General features: G+C 38.6%; 1 protein-coding gene across 3 annotated transcripts in view; it reads right to left on the bottom strand.

Moving 5' to 3' along the window:
* Positions 1-13,447: 13,447 nt before the first annotated feature.
* dtnbp1b (dystrobrevin binding protein 1b) overlaps positions 13,448-14,950 on the bottom strand; it is a 41,967-nt gene continuing 40,464 nt past the window's right edge. For all 3 annotated transcript variants that reach the window (XM_042506587.1, XM_042506586.1, XM_042506588.1), the window contains one exon: positions 13,448-14,629. In XM_042506587.1, the coding sequence (XP_042362521.1) occupies positions 14,289-14,629 (341 nt within the window). In that variant the 3' untranslated portion in view covers positions 13,448-14,288. The remainder of the gene's footprint in view (positions 14,630-14,950) is intronic.

The raw sequence follows: 14,950 nt of genomic DNA, 5'->3' as shown, positions 1-14,950 counted from the left end.
TTCCTGGGGTTAAGGAAGAAAGAAAGGAAAGAAGGAATAGAAAAGAGATAAAAGTTCCAGAGGAGAGTGGTTGATGAAGAAAAAGCCTTACATTTCCCTTTCTTCATCCGTGTGAGTTTGATGCTTACAGGGTTGCTCTGGTAAACGTGTATAAAAATTTTAAGTGCTGCTTATATCACTAAGAAAGAAGATATTGAGTAGCCAACGACTGCCCCCCCAACCTAGTTTTGTTTGTTTAGCTTTACTTTTTTAAAGAAAAGGGAAAAAAAGATATGTTCACAAAAAAATGGGTTTTTACATTTTCATTACTGAAAATTCAACAAAAATGTAGTAGCTACTCATGTTGCACTGAGCTTGCCAGTGGTGACTGTCAAGGAAAAATCCTATAATCCAGTTTGTTGGTTGTCGTCCCTTGCAGAAGACTGAACTGTTTTAGGACTATTTAATGAAATACCAAGTGGGGTGTTTTCAACATTAAAAAAAGTGGTTGTCAAGTTTTTATGGCCTTACAATATATTTTATTCTGATGGGATTTTTTTTTTCCAGTTCTTTTTTTGTTTGTTTGTTTCTTCCATTTTCTACAGTATAAACTACTTGCTCACAGTGGGGTCTCTGGTGACTTAATTTATTAGTGCCGCATCTCGGCCTTTCCCTCCACTCGGAAAGAGAGTCTCATGTTGGCTATATTGACAGTTTTTTACTTTTGCAGTTTGTACTTAAGGTTTAATAAAAACTTACCGACAATTCACTGTCATCTCTTTCCAACCCGGTTTTGTCTCTTTGTGTGCAAATGGATTAACACCTTCATGATTTAGATTTCAAGTACAAGTATCTGCTGGTGTCTAGAGATATTAAAAGGGCCATTGTAAATGCAATGAAAAAAAGTCATAGCATGTCACAAAAATGCAATTAAAAGTCGTATTATGACATGTAAAAATTCAGTGAAAAAAGTAATGTAATGACAAAAGTCATAGTAAAGCATGTTGCAAGCATGAAATGGAAGAAGTCATAGTATGTTACCAAAACAGTAAAGCATGTGGGGAAAAGGGCAATGAATAAATAATAGTACAACATGTTGCAAAAAAGAAAAAAGAACCGTAATATAGCATGTTGCAAAAAGGCAATGAAAAACAAATTATGGTAATGCATGTCTTAAAAAATGCAATGAAAATATTAACATTAAAATGGTCATGCGACATGTCACAGTATACCATGTGGTGAAAACAGGGTGGAAAATATTATAGTATAGCATGCCAGGAAAAGGTGACTAAAAAATAATAGTAAAGCATGTCATAAATTAAAAAAGTCATAGTAAAGTATGTTATGAAAATGCGGTGAAAAGAATAATGCAATGAAAAGGCATAGAAATCTTCTTTTATGCTATACAATGACTTTTTTCCAAGCGTCCAGTAGGGTCTAAGAGGCTTTTTCGTTCGTCTGGGCATGATACATGAGTGTACCAGATTTCGTAATTGTAGGTGAAACTGATCATAGGGGCTACACATTAGGGGGTCGTGTGGAGCCATTTTGCTACGCCCATTTCCGAAACCACCAAAATACGAAATGGCATAAATAAAATAAATATATCAGCTATTATCCGTCTTCTCTGCTTATATAAGGGTCATATGGTGTTGAAACTGAAAATTCAGTATCGGCAGTGACATCTGTCGAAAACTTGACTGATGTATGAGTCAAGCCGATATTCCTTGATTTCAACAGACGCATCTGCCAGTACTGGTTTTACCTGTTTCGGGACCACTTCATCTCATTTATTGGCCAAAACGATATATCACGTAACTTTATGTGCCTTTATTTGTTCTGCAGTATCACAGTGTCTAAACTGTATGAATCTACAGCTAAATTATATTTTATGGCATAGGTAAACTAAAATATCGGCTGATATCTGTCTGCTTTGCTAATGCTTGTCTTATATATGTATAATTTTCGCCAATTCTTGGATTTTCTATTAAAATTAATTTATGATGCTGCAAAAGGACTTCCACTGTGAGGCTTGAACTGTACCACTCACAGGAACACTTAACAGCCGTCCAATCCACTGAGCCAAACCCCGACACAATACAAGTTTTGGATGTTCTATTTGACACTCTCATTTGGACAACAGTCTTAAAAATAAAAGTTGGTTTTAGAGAAGACTCGAACCTTTAACCTTAGACACAGTATCTGCTTGCTTTACCCACTGAGTGAAACCTCCTAAGACCCACACTATGCATTGGGTGTCAGGAATGTGTGAGCAGCGCCGAATGTGTTGTTTTTTTACTTCAGCGCCCATGTTATTAAGTTAGAGCATTTACACTGCCCGCCTGAGCAGTACTTGTCAGGCGCGTCTCAGCTGCATGGCAGCTGCAGCACATCTACAGAAATGGTGGCTCGCCATTTTTTTACGCGGCGCATGTTTTTCACCAGAAATAGACAGTGAAAATGGTGTTTTGATGATTATATTCACTCTATTCCACTTTTTACTGCAGTGTAAAAGTCTCTCTCTGTTACAGAGATGAGTAAATACAAAGACGGCTGTTTTACTCCAACTTCCCTGCTTTCTCTTTCAAAACAAAAGCCCTCTGACAGCATCTCTGTGGACAGAATCCCATCAGTTGTTTATACAAGGCATTTTATTTTGAAACATTCACAGGATCGTGTTGTCAGCGATGCAGAAGCTTGTACTACTTCATAAATAAGTGGACTTTGTGCTTATAAATGTGGAAATACAGTTCTAATATCTGCGGGACGTGACGCAGCAGCAACGTTGCAACAACGCTGCATGTGTGAACACCACAGGCATGAAATACGCTGTTGCTCGGCGAGGCTGAAGTCACACACTTCTGAGGCGCGCTGCGTGAAACGGGCCTGACACTCTTAAGAAGTCTTAAGATCATACAAACAGAATTTCAACTGTTTGGGTTTAATTGTGTAGGACAAGTTCGTGAAAGTATAAAAACACATTATTTCCTGTGGCCCCTAGGTGGCGCTATTACGGATTTTGAATATTCTAATACGGATGTGTTCAAGGCCAGACCTTTAACAAACATATGACGTTTCAGACAGATAAGACAATGTAAAATTAAATTACAAAAGTTAATTATTACATACAGATAAAATAAATTTCCTGTTTTATGGCCAAACATTAAGATTCTATGCCACGCCAGGGCAAAACAGTATAAGTTTTGCACGGACGTTGGAAAACCTTTCTTCACTAAGGGGTTAAGAGTGCTTCTTCTGGGGACTCCCTCGTTCTGCTGGGGGACTTCAACGCTCGAGTTGGCAACGACAGTGAGACCTGGAGGGGTGTGATCGGGAGGAATGGTCCCCCGATCTGAACCCGAGTGGTGTTTTGTTATTGGACTTCTGTGCTCGCCACAGATTGTCCATAACAAACACCATGTTCAAGCATAAGGGTGTCCATATGCACACTTGGCATCAGATCAACCTAGGTGGTCTTAGCTTGTTGGGGCGGCATTACCTGAACCCATTGGTGGACACCGGCGGTGTGGGATGCCATCAAGCTGAAGAAGGAGTCCTATCGGGCCTTCTTGGCCTGTGGGACTCCGGAGGCAGCAGATAGGTACCAGCAGGCCAAGCGGAGTGCAGCTATGGCGGTCGCCGAAGCAAAAACCCGGGCGTGGAAGGAGTTCGATGAGGCCATGGAGAACGACTTCCGTACGGCTTCGAAGAGGTTCTGGACCACCATTCAGCATCTCAGGAGGGGGAGGCGGCGCTCTGTCAACATTGTGTATGGTATACCTCGACATGGGATGTTGTGGATCGGTGGAAGGAATACTTCAAAGACCTCCTCAATCCCACCGACACACTTTCCAGTGAGGAAGCAGGGCCTGGGGACTCGGGGGTGGGCTCTTCCATCTCTGGGGCTGAGATTGCCGAGGTGGTCAAAAAGCTCCTTGGTGGCAGGGCCCCGGGGGTGGATGAGGTCTGCCTGGATTTCCTTAGGGCCCTGGATGTTGTGGGGCTGTCATGGTTGACACGTCTCTGCAACATTGCGTGGACATCGGGGGCAGTCCCTCTGGACTGGCAGACTGGGGTGGTGGTCCCTCTTTTTAAGAAGGGGGACCAGGGGGTGTGTTCCAACTATAGGGGGATCACACTCCTCAGCCTCCCTGGTAAGGTCTATTCAGGTGTACTAGAGAGGATGGTCCGCCGGACAGTCGAACCCCGGATTCAGGAGGAGCAATGTGGTTTTCGCCCTGGTCGTGGAACTGTGGACCAGCCCTGGACCCTTGGCAGGGTCCTTGAGAGTGCATGGGAGTTTGCCCAACCAGTCCACATGTGCTTTGTGGACTTGGAGAAGGCATTCGACCGTATCCCTTGAGGAGTCCTGTGGGGGGTTCTCCAAGAATATGGGGTATCAGACCTTGATACGGGCCGTCCATTCCCTGTACGACCGGTGCCAGAGCTTGGTCCGCATTGCCGACAGTTAAGTCGGACTCATTTCCAGTGAGGGTTGGACTCTGTCAACCCTCACTGGAAACCCTCACTCTGCCACTCTGCTACCGATTCTGTTCATAACTTTTATGGACAGAATTTCTAGGCGCAGCCAGGGTGTTGAGGGGATCCGATTTGGTGACCTCAGGATTGGGTCCCTGCTTTTTGCAGATGATGTGGTACTGTTGGCTTCATCATGCCGTCACCTCCAGCTCTCACTGGATCGGTTCGCAGCCAAGTGTGAAGCGGCCAGGATGAGAATCAGCACCTCCAAATCCGAGGCCATGGTTCTCAGCCGGAAAAGGGTGGAGTGCCCTCTCCAGATCGGGGAAGAGATCCTGCCCCAAGTGGAGGAGTTTAAGTACCTCTGGGTCTTTATCACGAATGAGGGAAGGATGGAGCAGGAGATCAACAGGCGGATTGGTGCAGCGTCTGCGGTAATGTGGACTCTGCACCAATCTGTCGTCGTTAAGAGGGAGCTGAGCCGAAAGGCAAAGCCGTCAATTTACCGGTCGATCTTCGTTCCTACCCTCACCTATGGTCATGAGCTTTGGGTAGTGACCGAAAGAACAAGATCGCGGGCACAAGTGGGTGAAATGAGCTTCCTCCGTAGGGTGGCTGGGCTCGGAGTAGAGCCGCTGCTCCTCCGCGTTGAGAAGAGCCAGATGAGGTGGCTTGGGCATCTAACTAGAATGCCTCCCAAACGCCTCCCTGGTGAGGTGTTCAGGACACGTCCCTGAATACCTCACCAGGTAGGTCGCCCCGGGGAAGACCCAGGACATGCTGGAGAGACTATGTCTCTCAGCTGGCTTGGGAACGCATCGGGTTCCCCTGGGAAGAGCGAGACGAAGTGGCCAGGGAGAGGGAAGTCTGGGCTTCCCTGCTTAGGCTGCTGCCCCCGCGACCCGACTCCGGATAAGCGGAAGAAAATGGATGGATGGATGGATGGGGTTGAGACTGGACACACGAATTTTGAAGTTGCATGTAAAACAGTTAAAAAACATAAATATTTTGGGCATTTCAGCCAAAGTATTGTATGGCAAAAGAAAGCCATACTATAGCAAAGGGAAAAAAGTGATCAAAAAATCAAAGTACAGCATGTTGAGACAGTTTATAGTATAGCCTGCTGACAAACAGTCCAAAAAGTAAAAATTTTGACCGTTTTAAGCCAAAGAGCTCAGGAAAAAATGGTCAAAAAACTGATGGCTCTTAATGTTAAAAGAGTCATAGTACAGCATGTTGAGATGATTATTACAATAACCTGCTGAAAAAAAGGTCCAAAAAGACAATATTTTGAGGATTTTAAGCCAAATTACACTATGGTAAAAAACCAATAACAAACCTCAAGGAAAAATGGTCACAAAAGTCATTGCTCTAAATGTTCAAAAAAGTCATAGTGCATTATGTTAAAAGTCAATATTCTGAGCGTTTGAAGGCAAAGTATGGGATGGCAAAAAAAGCCATACTGTAGCACAGGGGAAAATGGTCAAAAAAGTCATCACTAAGAATGCTTTAAAGAGTCATGGGAGAACTTATTTAGGTCATTTTTAGTATTGTCTGGTGAATTAAACATCCAAAAGGCAATATTTTGAGCATTTTGAGTCAAAGTTCAGTATGGCAAAAAAATCCATACTATAGCACAGGGAAAATGGTCAAAGAAGTCATCACTCAGAATGCTTGAAAAAGTCATAGGACAGCTTCTTTAAATCGTTTATAGTATTGCCTCATGAATTAAAAATCCAAAAAGTCAATATTTTGAGCGTTTTGAGCCAAAGTTTAGTCTGGCAAAAAAAAGCCATACTATAGCTCAGGGAAAAATTGTCAAAAAAATCATCACTCAGAATGCTTGAAAAAGTGATAGGACAGCTTGTTTATGTCGTTTATATTATATCCTGGTGAATTAAATGTCCAAAAAGTCAATATTTTGAGCGTTTTGTAAGAAATTTTAGTCTGGCAAAAAAAAGCCATACTATAGCTCAGGGAAAAATTGTCAAAAAAGTCATCACTCAGAATTCTTTAAAAAGTCATAGGACAGCTTGTTTTAGGACGTTTATAGTATAGCCTGATGAATTTAAAGTCCAAAAAGTCAATATTTTGAGCGTTTTGAGGCAAAGTTTAGTCTGGCAAAAAAAAGCCATACTATAGCACAGGGAAAAATGGTCAAAAAAGTCATCACTCAGAATGCTTTAAAAAGTGATAGGACAGTTTGTTTATGTCGTTTATATTATATATCCTGGTGAATTAAAAAGTACAAAAAGTCAATTTTTGAGCGTTTTGAGCAAATTTTAGTCTGGCAAAAAAAAGCCATACTATAGCTCAGGGAAAAATTGTCAAAAAAGTCATGACTCAGAATTCTTTAAAAAGTCATAGGACAGCTTGTTTAGGACGTTTATAGTATAGCCTGATGAATTAAAATGTCCAAAAAGTCAATATTTTGAGCGTTTTGAGGCAAAGTTTAATCTGGCAAAAAAAAGCCATACTATAGCTCAGGGAAAATTGTCAAAAAAAGTCATCACTCAGAATGCTTGAAAAAGTGATAGGACAGTTTGTTTATGTCGTTTATAGTATAGCCTGATGTATAAAACTGTAAAAAAAAGTCAATATTTTGAGCGTTTTGAGTCAAAGTTTAGTATGGGGAAAAAAGCCATACGAAAGCACAGGTAAAAATTGTCGAAAAAGTCATGACTCAGAATTCTTTAAAAAGTCATAGGACAGCTTGCGTAGATCATTTATAGTATAGCCTGATGAACTGAATGTCCAAAAAGTCAATTTTTTTTAGCATTTTGAACCAAAGTTCAGTATGGCAAAAAAAAATCCATACTATAGCACAGTGAAAAATGTTCAAAAAAGTGACTGCTCTAAATGTTAAAAAAAAAAAAGTCATAATACAGCATGTGGAGGCAGTTTATAGTATAGCCTGCTGAAAAAAACGGTCCAAAAAAGTCATTATAGAGCGTTTTAAGCAAAAGTATGGGATGGCAAAAAATCCATACCATAGCACAGCGAAAATGGTCAAAAAAGTGATGGCTCTAAATTATTAAAAGGCTCAAAACATCATAAAGAATAAGAATGTCAAAAAAATGGCAGAAAACGCAATCGTATAGTATGACAAATTTTGATGTGTCAAAAAAAAAAATGGCTGAAACGCCATATTTTATTTTGTAGAGACACATCGTAGTATACATTGTCGAAAAAAAAGGCCAAAAACATGACAATTTAGCATGTCGAAAAAAATGGCAGGAAACACCATCGCATAGTATGTCAAAAAAGTCAAATTTTGACAGCTTGTTTAGGACGTATATAGTATAGCCTGAAGAAGTTAAAGTCCAAAAAGTCAATATTTTGAGCGTTTTGAGGCAAAGTTCAGTATGGCAAAAAAATCCATAAATTTAGCATGTCGAAAAAATGGCAGGAAACACCATCGCATAGTATGTCAAAAAAGTCAAATTTTGACATGTCAGAAAAATGGCTGAAAACAACATATTTTAGTTTGTAGAGACACATTATAGTATGCAATGTCGAGAAAAAAGAAGACCAAAAAAACATCAGATACTACTATCAACAACTATGACATTAATGGAACTAGTTTGAGGGGGAATAGATAACAAAAAAAATATGCACCTGGAATATTTATTGACTTAAAAAAAGCATTTAATACAATTAACCACAAAATTTTACTCAGGAAAATGCAAAGGTATGGTACCAGAGGGGTGGCTTTCCATTGGTTGACAACATATTGAATATAGAAAGCAGTTTGTACAGATAGTCTGTATGTTTAAAAATTACCTGTGGTGTCTCACAGGGGTCAGTATTGGGCCCCAAACTGTTTATACTATACATTGATGATGACATTGTTCTGGGGAGGACTTGCAGCAGCTCTTGAAAGTGGTCTCAAATGAAATATATTAAGTTAAGATGTTGGTTTGATAAAAATAAGCTATCATTAAACTTGAACAATACCAAATGTACGTTGTTTGGAAATTGTAACATAAATGCAGATGTTAAAATCGAAATTGATAATGTGGTGATAGAAAGAGTGTATGAAAACAAGTTTCTGGGTAGTGTACTAGACCACAAGCTCTGCTGGAAACCCCATATGAAATATCTATGTTTCAAGACAGCTAGGAGTTTCGGAGAATTCTGGGTCAAACAAGGCATATACTGAGTCATAAAACATTGCACACTTTCTATTGTGCACTGTCATTACCATATAAGAATCATTGTGTGGAAGTTCTGGGGTAATACTTACAAGAGCACCCTACAAAAGATATGCATACTGCAAGAAAGAGCAATAAGGATAATAAATGATGTTGGGTATAGTGAACATACCAACTCCCTATTTTTGAATTAAAAAATTATGAAATTTAGAAATCTAATGAAATTTAAAACTGCACAGGTCATGTTTTAAGCAAGAAATAATTTGCTTCCAGGTAACATTCAAAAAAATGTTCAAGGTTAAAGAGGTAAGGTAAGAGGTCAGTTTAACTTTAAACAGCCTCGTGTCCACAACACTCTTAAAAGCATGTGCATTTCAGTTTGTGGGGTCATCTTATGGAATGGACTAGACGAAGAAATCAAACAAAGAAATAACGTCACACAATTTACAAATAAATATAAATAACAATCTTTGAAAGGTAGATAAATGCGGAGAGGGCTTTTGAAATTAATGATGCCAAAAATTAATGATTCAGTGATCCAAATGAGTAGTTATTTATGTAGACTGGCCAAGGAGTACTGCCAACTGTGTAGCTGTAATAATGATATTGTTTGATTATGAAGATGTAATTATGATATGGTATGGAGTATTGCAGATGATAAAGATGCAATTATGATGTTATTAGTTGTTATTGCAATTAGATGTTATTTATTTATTAGGATGTAAATATGACATGGTTGTAATTACAACATGGTCTGAGCATTGAAGAGTATGAAGGTGGTATTGATAATGTTTGATTTATGAAAATCTAAATATGAGATGGTTAAAGAAGGAGCAGAGCAAGATGAGCATTTTGCTTCCTCCTGCTACTTTTTGAACACATTCTTTGTTTTGTTTCCATGATGGGAACACTTTTTTTTTTTTTTAATTATCATTATTATTTTCTGCTGTTATCTTTATTTGTTCAAAATGAAATAAACTCTAATGACCCAAAAACGTCATACTATAGTATGTCGTCAAAAATGGCATTAAAAAGTCATGGTGTGATATGTCACCCAAGATAGAATGAAAAAGACATGACACAATATGTTATCTCATAGTTATATATATATGTGTGTGTGTGTGTGTGTGTGTGTGTGTATATATATATATATATTTATATATATATATATATTATATATATATACATAATGTGTGTGTGTGTGTGTGTATATATATCACACACACACACACACACTATTCTATACGATATACTACACTCATATCATATAATCCCAAATAGCATAATAAGTCATGGTAAAGTATGTCATCGAAAATAGTATTAAAAAAGTCATTGCACAACATTTTGTCAAAAATCGCATTAACACATCCTGGTGTAGCATGTTGTCCAAAAAAGAATTGAAATAGCATACAAAAAGCCATAGTATAGTATGATGTCCAAAATACCATGAAAAAAGTCATAGTATAGTCCAGTGGTCAAATAAATAATGAAAAACTCATGGTATATACTTTTTAAAATCTATTTTTAAAGACATATTTTCCTTTTACTTTTTCATTCTTTTTTGGGCAGTATAACTATACTGACTTAAAAATATTTTCGACAACATACTATACTTTAGACCATCAGATACATTATGTGTGGCCCCTGAAAATGTAGTGAATTGCATTTACAATACTTTAATAACCATGGCTCCTTTGAAGTTTTACTTGCATTAGTTACATGCACAATACTTCTTAGCTACTGCGCCAGACTGTGCCCCCCTAACAAACATCTGTCAGGTATCTGAGCCACTGGTTGCCTGGTAACCAGTGGCATGCTATTGCTCTCAGATTAAGGTGATCGATTCGGTAATTTAATGTGGAAGTAAGAGAAAAAAAGATTAAAAAAATGTATGTGTGCATACTTTTCCTGTGTGGTCATTAATCACATGCTGTGAACACCATGAACAAATCACCAAGCACCCAAAATGTATTGCGGTGAAGGCAAAACTCCTAGTGGTGAAATTAAAACCCATACTATCTACACTGTTATGAAGACACCACTAGAGGTCAATGACAAATGTTTTGCTGTCATTTTTTGTGACCTGCCACTTTATAAAACAAATATCATACCACAACAGTGAGGAACTTTCGTCCGAAGGTAAAGGCTGCAAACAGGCTGTACCATTACCACAATTATCAAGTTTCACAGTAAGCTGCAGCAGGTGTGGGAATTGCTAGATGTGCTATTATGTGCATGGAACACAGAGCTTATCACTCTATTCACACGCATCTCATTGCAAAATTGTTGAGAGCCCTGCAGTTCTTCATAACTTCAATTAAAGTGCGCTGGAATAACTGTCACGCATCAACACAAGCAATTTACTATCCACAATGAACCCAACGCATCTCCTATGTACCATGTACTATCAGCATTAAAGCAGTATTGTTTTTACTAATTTTTACCTTTCCCATTCCCTCTGACCACATATCCACTCCCTCGCCCGTGTGTGCTTTCCATTTGTCGAGAGCTCAGGCAGGTCTGTAAATCACGAGTGAGCGCACAGGGAGCGTCACCAGGCTTTAACACTAAATTCTGCTGGTATTTCATTCTTCCAGTTGATCCTGAAATGCTTCAGTGTAAATTAAAGCAGTCAATATAGGACAGCACTCCGATCATAGCGTCGTTTGTTGTTTCCATACGGACGCAATGAAAGTGACGCAAAGAAAATCTGACAGGTGTGATTGACTACATCCACAAATGCAAACAACACCCAGTACATACCAGCAGGGGGAGCCAAAGTTTTTACAAAAGGGAAATCTCAGTAATATTATGAAAGAATAAACAGATAAAACTAGTGCAACAAAGAGACAGTAGCAAACAACAATGGTAGTGACCATACTGGTAGAAATAATGATAATTATAACCAAATCATGTAAATTTTTTTCATACATACATACATACCATACATACATACATACACACACACACATATATATATATATATATATATACACACACACACCTTTTTTTAACATGATTTGGTTATGATTATCATTATTACTAGTAGTATGATCAGTATCAATGTTATTTTCTACTGTCTCTTTGTTGCATTTATTTATTTATTTATTTATTTATCTGTTTATTCTTTCATAATATAATTGTGATTCTGCCTCTTGTAAAAACCTTGTAAAAACTTTGGCTCTCCCTGCTGAGATGTACTGGTGTTGTTTGCATTTGTGAATGTAATTAATCACACCACAGATTTTCTTTGCGTTATTGCCATTGTGCACGCTGAAGAAGGGCGTGTGGCAATAATAAAATATTTTATAATTGGAGTGCTGTCCTATTTTGACTGCTTTGATATCCATTTTTAGGATTCAGCACCCACTTTCAACAAGTTATATTGTGAGTGAGCGGGTTGTTTTTGATTTTTTCAATGAAAATTAAACAATTCTGGGGGAGAAACATTTATTACCAACAAGTCAGAAGTTGTAGGCAGGGGAAAAGAAAGCTGTCACATTGCACAAATGTCAACATTTCTCTACAAAAAAAAAAAAAATCTGGATACAGTTAAACCTCCTGGGTGTTGTCCGGTGCATAGCACTCAGTCCAAACAGGGATTTGGTCCTCGCTCAATAGGAGAAGTTCGCCCAAATATTATTGGTCAAAGAAATGGCAATGGGTGACTCTCCTGTGTGTGTGCATGTGTGTGTTACATGATTCATATCCTGGTACCTGAACTTGGCCAGTCTGTCAGACATACAGTACTATATAGTGGTAGGCTATATAACCCACTGCCAGGTGCCTGCCGTGTTTATCAAAGCCAATGGCACAAAAAGTATCATATAATTGGTAGTTTGTATTTAAATATTGTAGAATCTGGTCCATAAATCAGTTAAAGAAATGCAACAAACTTTGGGGATTCAGCTTATCTATAAAGTCATAAAAAAAGAAATCCATGTGCCCCCTGCAAATCATTTTCAAGTGTTATGTGCTAATTATTTAGTATGTGTTTTTTAAAGGGTGATCTCCCCCAAATAACAAAAACATTGTCATGCTTGGCATCATTAGGTCACTCTTCTGGCTTGGTTGGTGCATTTGTCCAATTGTGCATTTGTTTCTTTGTCACCAGAATTGTGGAAAAATCCAGTGAATCCGCATCATGGGGCGGATACATTAATTATTTTTATTTTGACAGTTTTCATTTTCTGGGCCCGGATAGTGCATGGCTTTCATCTCAGGTATCACAAGCAAACACGGAGGTGGCCAAGCCAAAATAATGGCAGCCAGAAGTGCAGTGCTAACAATGGAAACTTCTGCTCTTTTAAATGTAATTTTCTGATTAATTTAAGAGATATTTAGAATATTCATTTCATCTCCACAGAGAGCCCCAGGGATGACATTCATCTGTAGGCAGATGCAGAAGTCAGCACCAACCTGGTTCCCTCGTTAAAAAGTTGATGGTATTTTTCCATTGATTTTGGATTTTTGCAGAAAATAAGCTCTGTTGTACAAAAAACATTCATGATATTTACACATTTTGTTCAGCAAGATACGTTTTACAAATAAACACAGCTTTTAGGATTTTTGAAGCTAAATGCAATTGCTTTAAAAAGCTAATGTTAGCCTATAAACGAACTACACTACAGCCCCATGACTTAACATCGCCACCACAACAGGGCTATAAAGCAATGTTCGGTATGATGTAGTAGTAGTCTTATTTAGCCACTTGTTAGCAACCACATTTTTTAAGACACATAAAAGCTCTAATATGCATGAGTACCGCATTTACTAATGTATTTTATGTCGTAGAAAAACCAACGTTAAACTCTTTTAAGCTTGTGTTAACCACAGACTTTACTTAAGGCTTCAAAGCAAAAAACTATTTTTTTTAAAAAAACTTTGAGACAAGGAAACTTGGAGCGCTAAAATGTTAATTTATTTCTGGGTTTAGGACTCATTACAGGGGCACTCTATTACACATGGATTTGTCAAAAGCTGGGCAGATCTAATAAAGAATTTTATTTTCCAATCACTGCATGACAACATGCAGTTCAAAGGAGACTAACGTTGAGCAATTAAAAAAAATCACTCTTCTACTGACTTCACTGATGTGGCTTTCAGTTAGTTCTAAAAATAGAATGCCACAACCCTGACAATGGTGGTACAAAACATCATCATTTATATTCTGCAAAAGTTTCACAAGTCTCCAACACATATATTAATGCTTAACAGTTACAGTTTAGTAGTTATGTTAGCATGTAACATGAAAACAAAGAAGTGCAATAAGGGCACATGGATGTTTTTTTGTTTGTTTGTGTATACTTATCAGTGACGGGCCTCTCCTGGTCTCAACATGCACAAACACAGAAACAGAATATTGTAGCATTCTCTGAACAGTTCTAAACTATTTATGTGCATGTTCAGCCATTCAGTGCTTTTATGCTAAAGGGAACTCAAATTCATTCAAGGGATTCAATTAGAATTGAGGACTCACATCAGTGGTCTGTTAAGGCAAGGTCATGTGGCAGTTAGTGCAACCTCAGTGTCTTTTCCTCTGTATGACAGTTTGAGAATGAAGCCAATATCGTTATATATCTATATATAGATATATATAGATATATATCTATATCTATATATCAGTTTAAATTTCGCAGTTCTGTGTGTTTGTGTTTAGATCCAGTCCGTGTGTCCTCAAATCTTCGACCTGCTCACCTCACTGTCTTTGCTGGTCTGATCCTCCTGACCCACCCCATCCACCAATGCTGTATCTGGGTGCACCTCCTCTTCATCCAGGGTCACCACCACGGGGGGCTTTCTCCTCCTTCCTCCTCCTCCCTCTGATCCTCCAACACCTCCGCCTCCAGCTTGCTCAGTCTCCTCATCCTCGTCATCTTCATCCTCATCCCCGGCCTCTGTGTCCTGGCTGGCTGAGTCGGTGCAGGTGGATGACAGAGAAGAAAGCTTGTGGCGTAGCTCAGCCTGGGTGGGAACCTGGAGACTGATCTCAGTGGTGAAGGACTCAACATCTGGACCTGTGACAAAGAGGAGTCACACTTTGTTTTTAAAAGAAAAAGTCACATAACAGGATAGGTTGGGAGAGGAACTGATGCTGCAGTGGTATACTCCTCTCCTCAATGGGGAATTCAACCCTTTTCTCTAAAACAATACAAAAAAACCTTGACAATTCCATCATAGTCTTAATTATCTGTTTTTTTTAGACCAACAAGAGCTACATAATAAGAATGGCCTGATTGTTGGGGATAAGAAAATGTCATGCTGGGCTTGTAAACTAGTGGTAAAAAAAAAAGAAATTAACTCTTAAATTTAAAATTAACTTTTTCCGAGCTTAAGAT

This window comes from Plectropomus leopardus, chromosome 18 (assembly GCF_008729295.1).
Source record: "Plectropomus leopardus isolate mb chromosome 18, YSFRI_Pleo_2.0, whole genome shotgun sequence".
NCBI lineage: Eukaryota > Metazoa > Chordata > Actinopteri > Perciformes > Serranidae > Plectropomus > Plectropomus leopardus.
Note: the sequence above shows the minus strand (reverse complement) of the source record. Positions and strands in the feature narration are given on the sequence as shown.